At 39.6% G+C, this 20,777-nt stretch overlaps 1 protein-coding gene and 1 long non-coding RNA gene across 3 annotated transcripts in view; one reads left to right on the top strand and one right to left on the bottom strand.

Moving 5' to 3' along the window:
• LOC115900285 overlaps nucleotides 1-20,777 on the top strand; it is a 148,202-nt gene that overhangs the window by 79,043 nt on the left and 48,382 nt on the right. The window lies entirely within an intron of this gene.
• The window catches only part of CMSS1 (cms1 ribosomal small subunit homolog), a 458,560-nt gene continuing 442,009 nt past the window's right edge, over nucleotides 4,227-20,777 (bottom strand). For both annotated transcript variants that reach the window (XM_010368828.2, XM_010368829.2), the window contains 6 exons: nucleotides 16,996-17,055; nucleotides 15,547-15,649; nucleotides 10,891-10,951; nucleotides 10,406-10,493; nucleotides 6,409-6,497; nucleotides 4,227-4,525 (listed from right to left, as the gene is read on the bottom strand). In XM_010368828.2, the coding sequence (XP_010367130.1) occupies nucleotides 4,442-4,525; nucleotides 6,409-6,497; nucleotides 10,406-10,493; nucleotides 10,891-10,951; nucleotides 15,547-15,649; nucleotides 16,996-17,055 (485 nt within the window). In that variant the 3' untranslated portion in view covers nucleotides 4,227-4,441. The remainder of the gene's footprint in view (nucleotides 4,526-6,408; nucleotides 6,498-10,405; nucleotides 10,494-10,890; nucleotides 10,952-15,546; nucleotides 15,650-16,995; nucleotides 17,056-20,777) is intronic.

Raw genomic sequence — 20,777 nt, 5'->3', positions numbered from 1 at the left:
TTTCTTTCTTACCATCGCCCAAGAATATCTCCCTTCTTAGGGCTAAAGGGATGAAAATGATAGGGTTAAGTTTAGCGATAGCTTAAATGTTCATTCTGTAGTAGTTGTTTTTCTTATAACTTATTGGGCTCTAGTGGGAATCCTGGAGAATGGAACCTACTCCTCTTTCCTCTGAGTCCCTCTGTGGCTTTCGGACCACAGAGGTGCAAAGTGCATGAGCAACAAGTTGTTGGTATGCAGGCCTGTGTGATTTCCTGGACTTTGACTTGCTAGCCTGTTAGGCTCATTTACAATTTCAAAAAATTTGAATTTTATATATTAGTACTGGCATCTGTTTGCTTTCCTATCTCTTCTTTGCTGTATACGCTTCAGTCTCCAGATAAGTTGGGTGTCTTGAAGTGGATATGGGAGACTTGGGTCTGACCTTCTGGTTCTGCTACTAAACTAGTATATGTCCCTTCTCAGATTTAGTTTCATTGTCTATACAATGTGACTTATAACACTTTTTCCTTTGGGACTATTTCAGTGATTAAACATGACAGCTTATATATAAATGAAAGTTGTAAACACAGTGCTTGGCACAGAGTGGGTAACCAATCAACATTATTTAAGTGAGTAAGAAAAGTAAGTGAATTTGAGCAACAAATAAAAAACAATACTATTACCTTATAACTCATAGAATAAAATAAGTATCAACGAGTCCATACTGATGTAAATAAATAATTGAACAAACAAGTAAATGGGGGAAAAGAGATAATTATTTCTTAAAGAGGAATTCTGTAATAAATGTAACACATGTTGAAGGAATGAGAAAAATAGAAAAACCATTACAGTAATGGCTGTTGCAGGCAAGAAATACCAATGTTCACTAGAATTAGCAGGCAAAAGTTTGAGGAAAAACAGATACTTGTATAGCCTCAAAGTATTGCCCCTAAAATAAATATTAATTATAAAGGGAAGATAATAACTTTATAGTAGAAAAAACTGGCAGATAGCACCTTAGCCAGGTGATCAAGGTTGACATCACTGGTAATAAGACATGTTAACATTATGTACCCTTGATATAATAAATCCAGAAGGACATACTCGCTTCTGTAGTAGTCTGGTCAAAAAATGCATAACTTCAATCAAATCATGAGAACATTACAGACAAATCCAAATTGAAGGACATTCTACAAAATACACGATGGATACTCTTCAAAAAAGTGTGAAGGTCATGAAAGACAGGGAAATACTGAGGAACTGTCACTGGTCTCAAGAAACCAAAGAGACACAACAACTAAGTAAGTGCAATGTGGGATCCTAAAATGAATCCTGGAATAGAACAAGGACATCAGTGGAAAAACTGGAGAAATCCAAATAAACTCTGTAGTTTAGTTAATTATATGGTACCAGTGATGACTTCTTAGTTTTGATAACTCTATTATGGTTATACAAGAAGTTAACACTGGGAAAGCTCAGGGAAGAAGATATGGGAATTCTCCATTTTTTAAACTTTTCTATTAAGCCTGAAGTTTCAAAATAGAAAACAAAAAAAAAAGTTAATGAGTAAGATAACTGTGATTATATTGTTGTCTTTTTATATGTTTACAAAGTGCCAAATTCACTTGATGCTCTTTCTACCACTATCCTGCTGATGTGGTTTGGCTGTGTGTCCCCACCCAAATTTCATGTGGAACTGTAATTCCCAGTGTTGGGGGAGGGACCAGGTGGGAGGTGATTGGATCATAGGGGTAGATTTCCCCCTTGCTGTTCTCATGATAGTGAGTTCTCACGAGATCTGGTTGTTTAAAAGTGTGTAGCACTTCCCCCTTCACTCTCTCGCTGTCTTGTTGCCACGTGAAGATGTGCTTGCTTCCCTTTCATCTTCTGCCATGATTTTAAGTTTCCTGAGGCCTCCCCAGCCATCCTCCTTTATAGCCTGTGGAACTGGAAGTCAATTAAGCCTCTTTTCATTATAAACTACCCAGTCTCAGGTAGTTCATCATAGCTGTGTAAAAATGGAAGAATACAGAAAATTGGTACCAGAGCAGGGAGACATTGCTATAAAGATACCTAAAAATGTGGAAGCAACTTTGAAACTGGGTAATGGGCAGAAGTTGCAACAGTTTGGAGGGATCAGAAAAAGACAAGAATATGAGGGAATGTTTGGAAACTCCTAGAGACTTGAACAGTTTTAACCAAAATGCTGATAGTGATATGGACAATGAAGTCCTGGCTGAGGTGGTCTCACATGGAGATGAGGAACTTATCAGGAACTGGAGCAAAGGTCACTCTTGCTGTGCTTTAGCAAAGAGACTGGTGGCATTGTGCCCCTGCTTTAGGGATCTGTGTAACTTTGAACTTGGGAGAGATGACTTAGGGTATCTGGCAGAAGAAATTTCTAAGCAGCAAAGTGTTCAAGAGGTGGCCTGGCTGATTCTAAAAGCCTATGCTCATTTGCATAAGGGAAGAGAACTTATATTTAAAAGCAAAGCAGAGCATAAAAGTTTGAAAATTTGCAGCCTGGCCATGTGGTAGAAAAGAAAAACCCATTTTCTGAGGAGAAATTCAAGCTAGCTACAGAAGTTTGCCCAAGAGGAGCTGAATATTAATAGCCGAAACAATGGAGAAAATGCCTCCAGGGCACTTCAGAGACCTTCGTGGCAGCATCCCCCTGCCACACAGGCTCAGAGGCCTAGGAGGGAAAAATGGTTTCGTGGGCTAGGCCCTGGGCCCAGCTGCTCTGTGTAGCCTTAGGACATGGCACCCTACTTCCCAGCTGCCCGGTTCCAGCTGTGGCTAAAAGGGGCCAAGGTACAGCTTGAACCATTGCTTCAGAGGGTGCAAGCCCCAAGCCTTGGCAGCTTCCACGTGCTACTGGGCTTATGGGTGTGCAGAAGGCAAGAGTTGAGGTTTGGGATCTTCTGCCTCAATTTCACAGGATGTATGGAAATGCCTTGATGTCCAGGCAAAAGTCTGCTACAGGGGCGAAGCCCTCATGGAGAGCCTCTATAGGGTAGTGCAGAGGGGAAATGTGGGGTTGGAGCCCCTACACAGAGTCCCCAATGGGGCACTGCCTAGTGGAGCTGTGAGAAGAGGGCCACCATCCTCCAGACCCCAGAATGATAGATCCACTGACAGCTTACACTGTGTACCTGGATATGCTGTATGCACTCAACACTAGCCTGTGAAAGCAACCATGGGAACTGTACCCTGCAGAGCCACAGAGGCAGAGCTGCCTAAGGTCTTGGGAGCCCATTCCTTGCATCAGCATGGCCTGGATGTGAGACATGGAGTCAAAGATTATTTTGGAGCTTTAAGATTCAATGAGTGCCCTGCTGGGTTATGGACTTGCATGGGGCCTTTAGCTCCTTTGTTTGGACCAGTTTCTCCCACTTGGAATGGGAGCATTTACCCAATGCCTGTACCTCCATTGTATCTTGGAAGTAACTAACTTTACAGGCTCATAGGTGGAAGGAACTTGCCTTGTCTCAGATCAGACTTTGGAGTTGGACTTTTGAGTTAATGCTGGAATGAGTTAAGACTTTGGGGGACTGTTGGGAAGGCATGATTGTGTTTTGAAATGTGAGAAGGAAATGAAATTTGGAAGAGGCCAGGGTGGAATGATACAGTTTGGCTTTGTGTCTCCACCCAAATCTTATGTTGAATTATAATTCCCATTGTTGGGGGAGGGACCTGGTGGAAGGTGATTGGATCATAGGGGCAGACTTCCCCCTTGCTCTTAAGCTGTTCTCATGATACGGAGTGAGTTCTCACAAGACCTAGTCGTTTAAAAGTGTGTAGCATTTCCCCCTTCACTCTCTTGCTCTCCTGTCACCATGTGAAGATGTGCTTGTTTCCCCTTCACCCTCTGCTGTGATTGTAAGTTTCTTGAGGCCGCTCAGGCATGCCTCCTATACAGCCTGTGAAACTGTGAGTCAAACCTCTTTTCTTTATAATCTACCCAGTCTCAGGTAGTTATTTATAGCAATGTGAGAATGGACTAATAATACCTGCCACCCTTTTTGCTGGGACCATGCCTCAGAGTTTACAAATCTGCTCCCCATGTACTATCTCCTGGAACCCTCAACAATGCTGTAAGACATTCCCACTTTGAGCTGATGAGATGGGGCTCAGAGAGGTAAGGGGCTTGCCTAAGGTCACCCAGCTGCTCTTTCCTTTCTCCTGAACAGTTACATCAGAAACCAGTTGGTGACAGAAAAACTCAGTCTGCTCAACAAGGATCACACACAAGCTGGTGATACTTTATTATATAAGAGAGTTGTCAAAAGGACAGATTCATTCCTGTTTCGGAATCCCCACATTCCAGTGATCCATCTGCTGACACAGTTAACATAAACTATTTGCTGATATTTACTGAGTGCTTGCAATGTATCAGAATCATTAAATAAGATGCAACTTCCACTGTGAAGACTGGAATCTTCATTAGGACACAGACTTAGAAAAGGCCCAGTTTCAAAGATTCTGACTTGCACAGACTGAGCACTCCCATTTCCAGAAGTTCGAATACCTCCTTTCTTATCTAAATGAGAGAAAAGGAAAAAAAAAAAAAAGATTAAGATCAAGCCAAAATGGTCTTGGTGAATAAATTCAACCATCAGGACTCCTTGGTATTTACCCAGCTGTTATGGCCAGAATCAGAGAGGGCAAAAGTCCTAACACACATTTGATTCAGAGTTGAAATTTTAAAAATTATTATTATTATTATTATTATTTTGAGACAGAGTCCCATTCTGTTGCCCATGCTGGAGTGCAGTGGCGTGATGTTGGCTAACTGCTATCTCTGCCTCCCGGGTTCAAGTGATTCTCATGCCTCAGCCTTCTGAGTTGCTGGGATTAGAAGCATGTGCCACGATACCTAGCTAATTTTTGTATTTTTAGTAGAGACAGGGTTTTGCCATATTGGTCAGTCTGGTCTTGAGCTCTTGGCCTCAAGTGATCTGCCTGCCTTGGCCTCCCAAAGTGCTGGGATTACTGGTGTGAGTCACTGCACCTGGCCTATTATTATTATTGTTTTGTAGAGACAGGGTCTTGCTTTGTTGCCCAGGCTGGTCTTGAACTCCTGGCTTCAAGTAATCCTCCCACCTCAGCCTCCCAAAGGGCTAGGATTACAGGTGTGTGCCGCCATGCGTGGCAGAATTAAAATATTTATATAAATGAAGGAAGAGGTACTATATAAAACATTAGGTTCATTAAAGTGCAGCCATTCAAAATAAAATGCTATATAAAGGTGTTTCAGGGACTCCGCAGTGTGCTTTCTGTAAGCAAGATTATATATGATAGTTCAGTATAGGATTTTATTGCCTTAGGATAACTGCTAAGAATGACAGCAACAGAATAAAAATAACTATGGGAGACAAAATATTTTTGGATATTTCTTATTATTAGAATTAGAAACTTAGTAGGTTAGTCAGATTTAATATTATAACTGAAATAATCAACTGTGGCCTCATGCCTGATATCATATTTGTTACACCAGTTTTAAGAAACCAGTCAATTCAGGGGACAAAAATGCACAACTGCGTATGTGTGTGTGCGTGTGTGTGTGTGTAACTGAGCAAACTGTTTTTTACCTGAACTGATGTCTGAAATAACTCATCGATGAATTATAATCAGGTTTGGTCAATCTGGAGATATAGTTTTATGTGATTGATTAATTCATTCAGCATGTTTGGAAGAGTATTTCCAAGACTCTTTGATAGTTACTGCCATGGTTCTTGGTTGGTGACTGGTAACCATTTTTTTTTTTCTAACAGCTACTGTGAAGCATCTGGCTAGATTGAACAATTAGCCCCATGCTAGCATGGTAGGTGGCAAGGTCAATTTTTCAGATTATGATGATAATGAATTGCTTTTAAAAATATATAATGAGCTAATACTGTGCCCATAAAGGCATTCAATCATTCAATTCTAATCCACTGAGACATCAAAAAATTTCCCCACCCCATGAAATAAAAATATCTTTCTAAATTAAGTAAGTGGGTTATTGGGGATGTGGAGATGCTGGCAAAGAGGCAAGTTTGTACCCCTGCTTCCCCAAGCCGAGCCAAAAGTGCACATATAAGAATGAAAGACAAAGACGAGTGTGTCTACAAAGAAAGGCACAGGAAAAGTGCAGGTTCTTCAGATCTTCTTGTTTCTCAAAATGGTCCCTAGTGAGGAGAGGCCATTGGTCATTTAAGGAGCAACAGAGCCGATTCCCATGAAACACATGGAAAGGATACAGTTATGTGTAAGGGGAGGAGGTGGCCTCTATAATTATAGTTAGCTCAGATTAGAGAAGATAGAAATCATTTCAAAATCTAAAATGTGCTGGCTCCTCATGTCAAATACTTTATTACTGTGTTTGAACTCAAGTTCAAATAGAGAAAAAATGATTAAAAGCAACTGCTGGTTACGTGGTACCTCGGGAATGTCCATCATTCTCCTCAACTTCTGATCTCTCCAGTTCCAGTCAAAAACCAGAAATTTTAAGGGGTTCAAATTAAAGCCACCTGAAAGAGAGGGACAGAGTTGCTGCAGTAAAGACCTCATGACATAAGCTTATTAAAATGATTTTTTATTCTCTGGGTTACTTTTTGTCTCATATGTTGTCCTCTCCCCCAGTAACTCATCTCTGCACAGGAAGTGCTGCCCTTCCCTGATGGAAACAAATGCAGCACTCTGAGACTTGCTCTTCTTATCAACTCATCACTCCTTCTGAGGAAAGCAGACAAGCTCTCTTGCTAAGCTCCTCAAATGCTCACATGCTGGCCAAGCCTCCATTTCATGAAGACCCAGAGGCTGTAGTCTCATTCCTGACAGGCATTTGCTAAGCTAAATCCTGCAGTTTTGGGTAGTTGCCTTTCAGAGGAGTTGAGTCAATGGAGTCTGCATGGTTCTGAAGAGGTGAGTGGGGAGAAAGATGAGGACAGGGCTGGGTGGTTCATTTTAGGCAGAAAAGGAAGTTGAGATGAATAGGCTCTATTCAGCTATCCTTTGACGAGGTTGGTAAATTACTTAATTACTCCATTCTCTGTTTTCCTGTCTGTCTACAAGACAATTATGGACTGTGAGGGCTGAAGGGGACCTCAGGGATTATCTAGTCCTCAGATGTCTCACAGTTGGGCATACAGTCAGTTCTTGCCTCTGCTCCAAGCTGTTCCACGTCTCTTGTGTTAACAGTACCTGCAGCCTTCCTCTCCTGCGGCACTTCCCCTCAGCTTTTCCTCATGGTATTTAAATATTTTCCTCTTTGCCCTAATACTTGTTCATGCTGTTTATAATTCAAATGCCTGTTATTAAAAACATTCTGCAAAATTAAAATAAAAATGGTGAACTGGAAAAGACAATGAGTTGATCATCAGTCTTCCCTTAATATAAGTGCTGGCAGGAAAGCAATAGGTACAGCCTCTCTGGAATGAAACTGAGCATAATATAACAGCTTCAAAATGCTTTTATTTGATCTCGAATTCCTGACCTCAAGTGATCTGCCCATCTCAGCATCCCAAAGTGCCGGGATTGTAGGCATGAGCCACGGTGCCTGGCCAAAATGCTTTTATTTGATAAAATAAATTTCCTTCTATGACATATCCCAGTGAAGCATCAGAAACATAAACATAGCTACTTGCAAAAATGATCACTGCCATATTATTTATAATAGCAAAAATTTAGAAACAACCCAAAGTCTACCATAATAGAATTGCAAAAAAATAAATTTACAATAGAATATTGTAAATAGCGTAGCTATACAAATGAAAAATTAAACGTGCTTCATGACAAGGAAAGTAAGTCCTCATGAGATATAGCAAGTGAAAAAGGTAGGTTATAAAGTTATGAAATGCAGTATAATCAATCGCTGCTGTATAAAAATAAACATACAAATGTATAGAAAAAAGACTGAAAGGAAATATATTCATTATTAACAAGAGATTGCCTCTAAAGTGACTTGTTTTCTTCTCTGTACATTTTTGCATTTTCCAAAGGCTCCTACAGTCAGAAAATCCCCTTCATTACTAAATTAAAACAACACAATTGTCTGTAATTGTACACATACCAATGTCATGGGATATTGTTCAATGACTGAAAACTCTCCTTATATATCAAACATATAAACATTAAGTCATAAACAGCTACATATGTGCTATTGGTGTCACTCTGTTAGATTTCCCATTTTTAGGGTGCTGGGACTATTCTCTTTAAACACTTTGTATGTAGCCAAAGACCTGTGGTTAATGAATATTAAACCATTCATCCAATTAGAATCAGAAGTAAAAATTATTTTCATTAATATTGTAAAAAAAAAAAATCGCCCTTTAAATGATTTTTCCATCTGAAATAAGCCTGCATATTGAGGTCTCACAACTCTGTAGAGATCTGATTTCAATAGTCTGGATAGCTTTGCTTTTTCTCTTCCTCTCTTTCTTTTAAATACAGAGAAGAGTAATCCTGTTGCATGGGGTGGGGGTTGGGGAAGTCTGGTGACACACAAAAAAATCTGGATGCCAGGAGGGACTGGTGGTGAATCTTTAGCTAAAAGCTGTTAGGGAGACAGGAACCAACCTGAGAGTCCATCCTTAGCTTCTCCTGATACCCAGCCAATCACTCCCAAATCTGTGTCTCATAGAACGCCTTGGTGCCTCTCATCTGTTCCTTAACTTTCAAATGCCATAGGATGTCCACAAGACAAAAATCCAAACTCCTCGGCTTACTGTTCAAGGGCTTTCCTCAAATTTCTTTCCAATTGCATCAACTGCCACTATAGCCCACAAAGTCTCCAAGCAAGAAAGTTGGTCTCTTTAATAAATAACTAATATTTGCTAAGTGTTTAGGGTGTGACACTTAGTGCGCTGAGCCCTTTATTGGCATTTTGTTTTTATAACAAACCTTAAAGTAGCTGCTATTACAATCCCGGTCGTTCGCACAAACAGGCTGAGAAGGGTGAAGTAACTTGCCAAGGTCACAGAGCTGGTAAGTTGCTAGACCTAAGATTTGAATCTGGAGGTCTGAGTCCATCACAGGGGCTCTTAACTGCAACACTGTTTTGCCTCCTCCTAATTCCTTGTGATATACCATGTGTATGTGCCTGCTTTCTGAGAATCTCACTGGACTGTTCTCCCATTCGTGAATGCTTCCCCTGACCCTCCCGGCCTATTTCAATCCTCCCCACACTTCAAAGATCAGTTAAAGACCCTGCCCTGCAGATTCAGGCCAGCATAACTATCTCTTTCTCATTTCAACTCCTGTACCACTTAGAAGTGCTCATTTGGCTCTTGGCATTTACTGCCTCATGCTATCGATCTCAGTGTATGTACATTTAGTTCTTCAGCTGGATCAGGAGCTCCCTGAGGAGAAAAGGCTCTAGAACCAGGAAAGCTGGGAGTCATAGACCTTGGGGAGGGCGACATAACCCTCTGAGCTTTAGTTCTCTCTCATAAGAAATAAAATGGCTGGCCTGTAAGGATGCTGTCGAGTGCTAAATGAGATAGCATATGTAAGGGTGTCAAGCGTAGCACTGCGTACAAGTAGGAACTCAAAAGTGTTGTTTCCCTTCCTTGTCAGGGGCAGCCAAATTTGTTACTTGTTGGTATTTGTACAAAACTCTGCATATAGTGGGTTCAACTAACCCTGGATGGTTTTCATCTGGAGAGAAACAATAGTAGTTTTGGCTTTTGGTTGCTCCCTGGCAAATGACCATCTCTAAAATGAGTTACTACACTGATGTGCACATTACTTTTAGGTATATAAAATAATCTGAGAATAGCTCCAGACAGTTATTTAAAAAAAACCTCTATGATATAATACATAAGTAATTTGAAAGTAAGTATTGAAAAGAAATCATCGAATCTGCCTGGTAGGTAGAAGAGGTAATAAGATAATTGGCAGGTTAGCAGGTTCTTAGGCTACTGGCTTTGAGAAAGTCGGCAAACTATAAAAACCCACCAGTGGATATTGTCTAGAGTACTTTCTATAAAGCACTCAAAGAGAAACACATTTGGGAAGAACAATTATGGAATGCTTGCATTACATTCACGGAAACTACGTTTTGTTTTAGTATGTTTTATATACCAGCCCTCAAAATGGGAGTCTCCCCGAGACTCCGTGGAGTGAACGGGAATGCTCAACTCAAGCAGTGGCCGCGCACTGGTGGAATGAAGGCCATGTGACCCACTAACCTGCTTATAGCAGCTGGAATTGGACTCTGTTTAGGTGGGCACATGTACTTCAGTTTGCCACAGTCCTTATCATTCCCTAATGTGCTATACTTGCTGGTTGGCTTCAGAGATTAAAGGCTGAGTTTCTACTTCCTGAATTAACACAGAGGTCTGGTTTCTGTATATCCTGAATTTAGTTTCTGAGACTCACATGTGGGTAAGGCAAACTCCCAGCCCTGGGCAAGAGTACCACTGCCCTCTTGTCATACCTTGTTTAACAAGTTCTTTAATTCTCCCTGGAGTTCCTACACCCAGGTGCACCACACGCTTCTCCAGCAACTTTACCTGCTCCTGGACCTGTTCCAAGATGAAAGAGAAGAAAAGGAAGTCATTAAGAAAGTGCAATTTTACACCAATTTCTTAACTTTATCTCAAAGTTAAGAAAGTGAAATGCAAATGGAGCTACGCTTGTGTAGGGTCAACTTCCAGGGCAGAAATGAGCATATCCCTAGAAAACTGGTAAATCTTCAAGGAATCAAAGGGTCAAGCCTCAGGGATGGAGCATGCAGAAGCAACCGCTGTAGGGGGGAGGTAGGTATGCAGAGGCATAGAATTTAAAAAACCAGAAAAGTTGTTAAATGTTACATAAGGAAGGAACTCAATAAAATACTTGCTAAGGAGATTAGCAGAAGAGGTTGAAAAGAAAAAGCTGAGGTCTGGGAGAGGCCTTTAGGGATCACAGGCCCTTGCTTACCTTTATGTGCTTTGCAAATAATTTTATAACTTTGCTGTCTCCTCTAAATGCGGTCATCGACCTAATGAAAAGAAGTAGGTGAATGCTTAAGAAAACCAACTCATTCTAGGCCACGATGACTACTTAAGTATTATGTCTTGCTTTATTCAAAGGATGTGTGCATATGTGTGTATATATGCACATACATACACACAAATTCGGAGATTTGCAGGTTAGCCAATCTTTGCAATGAGAGTGGGGTAGCCTTTTATTCAGGTACATATCTGTGTTGGCTTCACACTGCCATACACAAGGTCAACCTTACTTAGGTTTCCTTGATTACTGAAACACATGATCTGCCTTTCACTTGTAATACAGAATTCCAGTATTTCAGGTCCCTGGCAGAAAATTCATCTTCCAACTATGCAGTGCAGTTCTCATACAAAATTTGGTTGCAAGAGATATCTTAGAGCGGTGATGTCAGCCCATTCTCTGTGGAGCCAAGGGCATCTACAAAGGTCTGCCTGTGGTGGCCATGAGGGAAGCCGGGGGATGACACGGAAAGGGGAAAGAAGGAGGGCTTCTATCCTTCTGTCAGAGCTGTCCTTTCTTATCTACTTTGTAGACTAAGCTTCTCTATAAAATTTTATAGGTAGAAATGGAGCTTCAGCCAAAAGAAAGAAAAGGAGGAAGGAAAGAAGGGAAAGAGGAAGCAAAGAAGGAAGGAAAAAAAAGTAAGAAAAAACCACTGACACAAAGGACTGGTGGAATTAAAGCTATGAGGGCGGGGGTTATTGTAAATGAGGTGATCTGGGAGGTGGGTGTGAGGACTGAGGGGCACTCGAGAGTGATGCCCCCTGTACGGGGGTCAACTAGTGCTCAGCTCTGCCAGTTGTGATGATGTGAGATTATGGGCCTAAGATCCTCTGATTTTTAGAGAAGCCAGAAATTTAGATTTTTATATGTGCAATCTGATTTTAAATATGGGCAAGTCATTCAAAAATTTTTTAGGTGCCAAATACTTGTGGGGTAAACTTAGCCTTTGAGTTGTCGCTTTACAGTCTCTGGCTTACACCAGCAGGACAGGCAGTCCACTTAGTTTCTAGGTAGTCAAGAAGCTAGATCTATCCACATCAATCCAGACCACCAGCTCTGAGGGTGACGACGCTGGTGGCACCTGACATGCCTGCCTTTCTACCTCTACTGTGGCATCAGGTCGTCAGCTGGTACCAACAGCTGTTCTATAAACAGCCACATAACTATCTATCCAGGATTCTTGTTGTACAGATGATACTGAGAATGCTGCTATCACTATGTCACAGAGGGAAAAACTGTATTTCTCAGGGAACTTTTTTTTTTTCTTCTTAAACCCACAGAATGTCATCAATCTGACAACTGATAGTATTTCCCAACAGATCCTGGCTGTTGGAAAGTGCAGGCCCCCAGTTGGGTCCACCTTTGCAACTGAACAGGGCTTTATGGACGTGATTTTGAGCACCATTTCTAGCTGGCTTCACCTAATTTTCTGTTCTTTACTTTTTCCTTGCTTCTATTTTCACCACCTGTTTTTCATTTGTTGAACGTATTTCTATATATCACCTATATTTGAGGATAGACCTAACATGGGTTTATTAGTTTCCTTCACATATCGTTATTATATTTTGAGAAATACTGACCAGTAAAAACATACGAGTTTGCAAAATAGTGAATCATGCTCTACAAGTTCTGTTGCCTCAAGTTTTTACTTACACATAAGCTTTCTCCATGGCAAGGTTAACCAGGAAGACAATTTAAAGTAAGTCACGGCTCTCAACAGAACAGATGTTCTCACAAAAGTTAGAATTATTAAATATTAGTCTTTATGAATAGAGCTTGTTGTGCCTACTAAGAAATCACCTTCTGCAAATCACCTAACCTTGAAATGGATCATAGTATTACTGGGGACACAAAAAAAATACTGCAAATTGGTAAATGAAGTGTGACAACACAGTACTTTTATGTCCTCAGTAAGGAATTTATGTACAACAAAAGCTCAAATCAATTTGATAGCTTTATTTTAAGAGTCCACCTCCAGGCCAAACTCTTTGCCCTTAGCATCTGAATCTGAAAAGAGGTAGTTTTTTTTTTTTTTTTTTTTTTTTTTTGAGACGGAGTCTCGCTCTGTCACCCAGGCTGGAGTGCAGTGGCCAGATCTCAGCTCACTGCAAGCTCCGCCTCCCGGGTTCACGCCATTCTCCTGCCTCAGCCTCCCGAGTAGCTGGGACTACAGGCGCTAGTTTTTTGTATTTTTAGTAGAGATGGGGTTTCACCGTGTTAGCCAGGATGGTCTCGATCTCCTGACCTCGTGATCCGCCCGTCTCGGCCTCCCAAAGTGCTGGGATTACAGGCTTGAGCCACCGTGCCCGGCCAAAAGAGGTAGTTTTTAAAGCACTGAAAAGTCAATGTGAATTCCCATGATTTTAGGACTGGTAAGTACAGCTGCCCGGAAGCAGTTGGAATCTTCAAGATCAATTATGTTTAGAGCAGAAAAAATGGAAAGAAACACAAGTGTTTCACTGGGAGATTATATGCTACAATTTAATGTATGTGCACAATGTGATACAATTTAATGTGTGTCTCCACTTCAGTGGAGAAAGGAGGGTTTGAAGGACTATTAAAGTTTAACAACTACTTTTCTAAATTCATGATTACATTAGTTCATTTAGAAAAAACAGATGTAAATAACTATTGAGTGTCTAGATTTGCACCTTAGTCTATTTGACCACGTTCCTCTTTCTTCATGACTTGGATTTTCCTTTGTTTTGTCTCTTGTCAAAGCCTGGCCCAGAGCCAGGCTCTCAGAGAGAGCTGGTCCTAGCAAATCCCATCTGACTCTCACAGCTCTTCTCTGAAAGCTGAATGTTACCACTGACCAGTGGAAGCCTTTTTGTTTATTCTACAAAAACTACAGTAAATGAAAAGGTACGTGAAAGTACTTAGTAAAGCACTGACTAATTATCTTTAAAACATAATCTTTTTTTTTTTTTTGAAACAGAGGCTCGCTCTGTCGCCCAGGCTGGAGTGAGTGGTGCAATCTCGGCTCACTGCAAGCTCTGCCTCCCGGGTTCACGCCATTCTCCTGCCTCAGCCTCCCGAGTAGCTGGGACTACAGGCGCCCACCACCGCGCCCGGCTAATTTTTTTGTATTTTTAGTAGAGACGGGGTTTCACCGTGATAGCCAGGATGGTCTCGATCTCTTGACCTCATGATCCGCCCACCTTGGCCTCCCAAAGTGCTGGGATTACAGGCGTGAGCCACCGCGCCCGGCCTAAAACATAATCTTTACCTTTAAATTTTTGTTCCATTTGGAATTTATCTTGTTATAAGCAGTGAGATACGAATCCAACTTTGTTTTTCCAGATGGCTACTCAGTTGTTCAACACCATTTATTAAACAATCCATCTCTCCCTACTGTTTCTGATTTGTCACCTTAGGCATGTGCTACATTTTCATATGCATTGGGGTCTGTTCCTGAACTTTCAATTCTATTCCACTTGTCTGATCTGTCATGTATGTGCTAGTTCCATACTGTTAATTATTTAGACTTCAGAGAGTGTGTGTGTATATATATATGTATATATAATTTGTAATCTCTAGTGATATAATCCTCTCATTAGTATTATTTTTCAGAATTTCTTTGCCTATTTTTAGTTGTATATTATCCCATAAGAATTCAGAACTCGTTTAACCAGTTTAAAAAAACAAAACAATTCTATTGTTTAACTAGGAATGTGTGAAATCTGTAGGCTATCCTAAGTAAAACAGACATGCTTACAATATTGAGTTTTCCTATTCAAGAATATGGTATACATTTTTGTTTGTTCAAGTTTTCTGCATCCCTTAGATGATACTGTCTGTACGTAAGTTTTGCTAAGTGTATTCCGTGGTATTCTATCTTTTCTCTTCTTTCTTTCTTTTCTTTTCTTCTTTTTTTTTTTTAAATTTATAATGGAGATGGGGTCTTATTATGTTGCCCAGGCTGGTCTCAAACTCCAGGGCTCAAGGAGTCCTCCCACCTCAGCCTCCCAAAGTGATAGGATTATAGGCATGAGCTGCTGTGCCTGGCTTCTGTCTTTTCTTGTTACTATTTTAAGTCAGATCTTTTCTTCTAACTGGTTGTTTGGGGTATGATCTCCTTGCTTTTAGCCGTGTCCTCTATAATGTGTGCTCTCCACACAGCAGCCAAAGTGAACCTTTAAAATGATGATTCAGATCAAGTAACTCCTCAAAATCCTACAATGGCATCCTATCTTTGGGGTCTTTTGTGCTTATTCTCCCCTCTACCTGTAATGCTTTTCTTACAGATAGCTGCTGGGCTTTATTCTTCACTTTGTTCAAGTCTCTGATCAAATTGTCATCTCCTTAGAGAAGCTTTCTGTGACCACCCTTTTAAAAGTAGTCCTGATCTACTTATATCCCTTTGCCATGCTTTATTTTTTCCTTACATATCAGTGTACCTGATGTTATGATGTATCTTCATTTGTTTATTATCTGTCTCCCCCACTGAAATATAAATTCCATGAGGGCAGGGACTCTGTTTTGTTTATTGCTACATCTCCAGCACATAGAACATAATAGTTTGGCATATATCAGTTATTCAGAAAACATTTATGATACGGAATAGGTGAACCTTCCAACCTGATGAGCTCCAGGGCTCGGGTGGCTGAGCCGCAGACGATCAGCATCAGGACCGATTTCTTCTCACTGTGGTTTTTCCTAAGTTTTACCCACTTAGGACAAACTGGAAAAAAGACCACAAAACAATTATTTGAAATATAGCAAAACAGGGCCCACCTCCCAAGTTCAGTATTTCTTCTTTGTTGAGTGTTTAAGCAAAATAAAATATAGTGAGCATGGTTCATTATAATTACAATTATAATTCAATTTTCTGGTTATTGTAAATAATAGATTAAAATGAAGTATCATTAATTTATAACACAAAACAAACATGCCAAGTCCCTAAATGTGACTAATTTTAAAATTAAGTAAAAAAAATTTGGAATATTACATTTTTGATATTTTAATTTATGTTTGACACTTCACAATGTTGATTAAATAGGAAATGAATTCTGATTCAGTCATGTTAAATTTTAAAGGGAAATTCAACATAAGATATAAAATGGAACAAACATTTAAAAACAGCAAACATTTACTAAATACTGACACGGTGCTAAGCACTTTACATAGATTTTCTTTTTAGTTCTCATAATCTAGTGAGGTTGATTCTATTATTACCTAGATTTACATTTTCTGAATTTGAAGCTAAGAAAGGTTTATGAACTCAAGTTTAGTGTCATCAGAATTGCTTGTAGTTTGAAAGAAGAATGGAAACTCTCTATATCTAAACTGTTTCATTGCTGGCCATAAATAAATGACCAGTTGATATGAATAATTTAGTTATTGCTGGCTACATATAATACATATTGAAGGGCCAGACACAGTAGCTCACGCCTGTAATCTCAGCACTTTGGGAGGCAGAGGGGGGAGGATCTCTTGAGCCCAGGAGTTTGAGACCAGCCTGGGCAACATAGGAAGACTCTGTCTCTACCAAAAATAATTAAAAAAAAAAAATTAGCTGCTTGTGGTGACATACAACTGTAGTCCCAGCTACTTGGGAGGTTGAGACAGAAGGATCGTCAGAACCCAGGAGATTGAGGCTCCACTGAGCTATGACCAGACCACTGCACTCCAGCCTGGGAGACAGAGTGAGACCCTGTCCTTCTCCAGTCTCCCAAAAAATACATTTTGAAAAGATAAAATTAGATTGGCTTCACAATAGCCATGGTCTGAGTTCTAAATAAACATGCAAACAGAATTTCAGAATCTCACAGATGGAACACATATCACATAGTCCATCTTCCCTATTTTTCAGATAACAAATTAAGTCCAGGGGAGTACTCAGTGACTCATCTCAGGTCAAACAGCAAATTGGTGGGGAACCTGGGACTGGAACACCATTCTCTGGATTCCTGGAGCAATAATGGCCTAATGTGTTATAAAACAAAAACAAGACCAAAACCTAAATTTCCAAAGCCAGAGCAAAATAAGGATAAGTTTAAATAGATTAAATGATCAGAGTTTACTTACTTTCTTTTAGGTATGAGGAAAGACTGTGAGTCAAATCATTGGCCTTGAGGAAACAGGAGTCTAGAAATATGATAAACATGCTATACAGAGAATTTTGTAAATGCACACACACAATCAAAATAGATTATATGTGAGTTATGAGTGATGTATAAGGTTGTAAAATATTAGTGAATTGGGGCCCATTATATATCTTGAAGTGTTGCCTATATTTAAAATAACAGCAGCAGCAACAAGTAAACTTTTAACCTGTCACGGATGCCTGTAATTTCTTAGAGCAGTGAAATAGGAGCTTCTTATATCACTCAGCAGATTAATGAAGCACCTTTATTTTCCAAATCCATCAAATGGGGACTACACAAATGCAAAATGAAGTGGCTAACAAATCTATGTAAAGATGTTCAAACTCACTAGTTATCAGAGAAGTGCATGTTAATATAATGAGATCATACTTTACACACTCATTAGAATGGCAACTATTAGCAAGATGTGTAATACTAAGTGTTGTTGAGAATGCAGAGTGATGGAAACTCTTGTGAACTGTAAGTGGAAGTGTAAACTGGTATAGATATTCTGGAAAGTAATAATATTAATATGTATATACCCTATAATTCTATCACTTCAATTCAAGGTAAATAATAGAAAGAAATTCTTGTGTGGTCTATTAAGGTACACACACAAGGATATGCATCTTGGCATTATTTGTGATACCAGGGTACTTGAGGCAACCTAAGTGTCCATATCTGGGAAAATGGATGAGTATATGTGATAGATGGAAACGCTGGAATATTATGTTGCATTTAGAAGCAATGAACTAGACATGCATAAAACTACAGAGTCCTATCTGGAAAAAGTGTCAAGTGAAGAAAGAAACAGAATGAAAGCATTAGCACAGAGCCATTTTAGATACACTTTAATATATATATACATACACAGGATGACATATAAGAAAATATATATATATATATATTTTAAAATGCCTATCATATGAAAATAGAGTTTGGATTAGGGAAGAATGGTAATAATGTCTCAAAATACAACACAACATAACAATACAATAAAAAACAATATAACACATTAAAATAAAACAGGGGCTGGACTGACCAAAATGAAATTTATGTTGTGACCCAGCACATATAACTCATTTAGTGAGTAATTCAAAGCTGTTTTCTCCTGCATTGTTGTGGAGCCTTTGGTGGTCTTTATAATGTCCCAAGTCTGGATATGATCAGACTCACCTGGAGAACTGAAGGTACAGATTCCTGGGATGGAGTCTCTTTTGCATAGTGAATTAGAATCTCTTGGGGGTGGGCCTGGGGATCTGATGTTTAAGAAGTTCCTGGGTGATTCAGTTGCAGCTAGCCTATAGGCATTTAGGAATCACTAATCTAAACCACACTGCAGCTCTCAGGAGACAGCAGAGAGGTTAATTAGCTCCGGGTGACTCCAGCCTTGAAATCCTAATTCAGTGCCCGTGTGTATGACATTAACAATGTACAGTGCACAATATTAATTGAAAAGACATGTTCCTGCCCTAGAGACACAAACAACCTCAAATCAAAACCAAGTTAGAAGCTCGACAAACTAAATAGGAACAATATGTTATTATTTATATCTACTTTATATGTGTATATATAAGGGGATTTATGTCCCTCCTTGAGCCTATTCCAAATAACCCACTGTATCTCCTTCCCCACATCTAGCTTAAATCTCCTCTCTGTTCTTGGTCTCATCGGTGTAGTGACAGTGCCTGTTCTCCCAAAGCTTCCTCTGATGTCTCAGTTTATTGTGTCTTAAATGGCCTAATTTTTTAAACTAAAAATAAAAACCTGTCCTTTTTGGTTATAACATTATTTCAAACATATTTTCTTTCCTCCCCAACCAACCCATGACCACACATTCTTGCCTAACTATTTTACTGACCTCTAATAAAACAATAATATCAAACAAATTCACCATGGAACTCAAATGACTCCTTAAAAGTTTCTTCTGAGCTTTGACTCCCTATAACTCTAGAGAGGAGCAAGGTTTATGATGTTCCATGAGGTTACAGAACAGCAGTGGTCCCACCGCTCACAAATCCTTTGTAAGTTAAGTTGCTCTAACAAAGAACTAGAATGGAAAACTGACCATTGAGTCACAGTAAAAATCAAACTTTAGTTAAAGCTTCAAAAGTGGTTTTGTTAGAATAGTTCCTGTAATAGTGCAGTGAGGACATAGTTTTCACAGCAGAGGCAGTGGTGTGCTGAGAAGAGTGGATTCTAACTGCTGTTGGAACTGTCTGGGCTTAGTAAGTCTAAAAGTCCAGATCCTGCTCATGTGCAAATGCACTCCTTCAATTCCCTAAAGGGTAATCTCCTTGGAAAACAAAGAGACAGGGGACTCATGTCTCCAAATCCAATGTGTGTTTTTAAAAAAGGATATCACAAAAGAATTATAAAAATTCAGGAAACAGATTGTTTTTCAGCTTCTCAAGCTTCTAGAAAGCATAAAATTGTTATGGAAAAAGGAAATCAAGCCACCCTCTACTTTTTCCAAAAGCAATATTAGATATCCCTAGTAGTCTATAAATAGCTCATCTGAAGCAGTTGTACCCAAACTTTTTATGGTTTGATTTTATGATAACATCTATTTCTCCCATGACTGCCTGAAAGAGTTAAAGGATGCATCATAATTTTGAAATTAATTAAAAGTAGTTGTTTATGCTGGGTGTGGTGGCACATGGCTATATTCCTAGCTACTCAGGAGGCTGAGGTGAGAGGATCCACTCAAGCCCAGGAGTTCGAGGCTGCAGTGAACTACGATGGTGCCACTGCACTCCAACCTGGACGAGACAACAAGACACTGTCTCTAAAATAAATAAATATTTTTTAAAAATTAGCTGTTTACATTTTGCAGTATCTTTTAGCTTAATTATAAATACACCAAGGCAGAGGATCTAAAACTCTAGTAGGCTTAAGAATCCCTTGAGGCAAAGTGTCAGCCTTGCAAAACATGCAGAATTTTGTTCCTACCTTTTGATAGTTTGCTTGAAAGAGTCTGGCCTGCAACCCGAAATACTATTCTAAAAACCATGACTAGAAATCCATGATAAGAGCAACAACAAAACTAAATTACTTATTAAGGCTAAAGCTCTTGTCTATAAGAGTTGAGTAAATCAGTGTTTCACAACTATACTTTTAAATGTGTACTTTAACTTCTATCCTCATGACGAATTCCTACTCGTTGAATAGTCTGTTAAAAAAAATGCACACCCAACAATTAGCCTTTTGAAAAAAAAATAAGATCACAAATCTTAGTATTAGATTTGACAAATACTGTTTAGCATCCAGTAAGGATATAATCTATCAGCTAAAACTATTTGATATAATCTATCAGTTAAAACTATTAGATTGAGGAAAGAAGTATTATGTTTCTTTCTTTTTTTTTTTTTTGAGATGGAGTCTCACTCTGTTCCCCAGGCTGGAGTGCAATGGTGCGATCTTGGCTCACTGTAACCTCGGCCTCCCGGGTTCAAGTGATTCTTCTGCCTCAGCCTCCCAAGTAGGTGGAATTACAGGTGTGTGCTACCACGCCCAGCTAATTTTTGTATTTTTAGTAGAGATGGGTTTTACTATGTTGGCCAGGCTGGTCTCAAACTCTTGACCTCAAGTGATCCACCTGCCTCAGCCTCCCAGAGTGCTTGGATTATAGGCATGAGCCGCTATGCCCGGCCTGAAAATATGTCTCTTTAAACAATTATTATCATTATTTTTTTTAATAGTGATGAGTTCTCACTATATTGC

Source organism: Rhinopithecus roxellana, chromosome 1 (genome assembly GCF_007565055.1).
Source record: "Rhinopithecus roxellana isolate Shanxi Qingling chromosome 1, ASM756505v1, whole genome shotgun sequence".
Taxonomy (NCBI): Eukaryota; Metazoa; Chordata; class Mammalia; order Primates; family Cercopithecidae; genus Rhinopithecus; species Rhinopithecus roxellana.
Note: the sequence above shows the minus strand (reverse complement) of the source record. Positions and strands in the feature narration are given on the sequence as shown.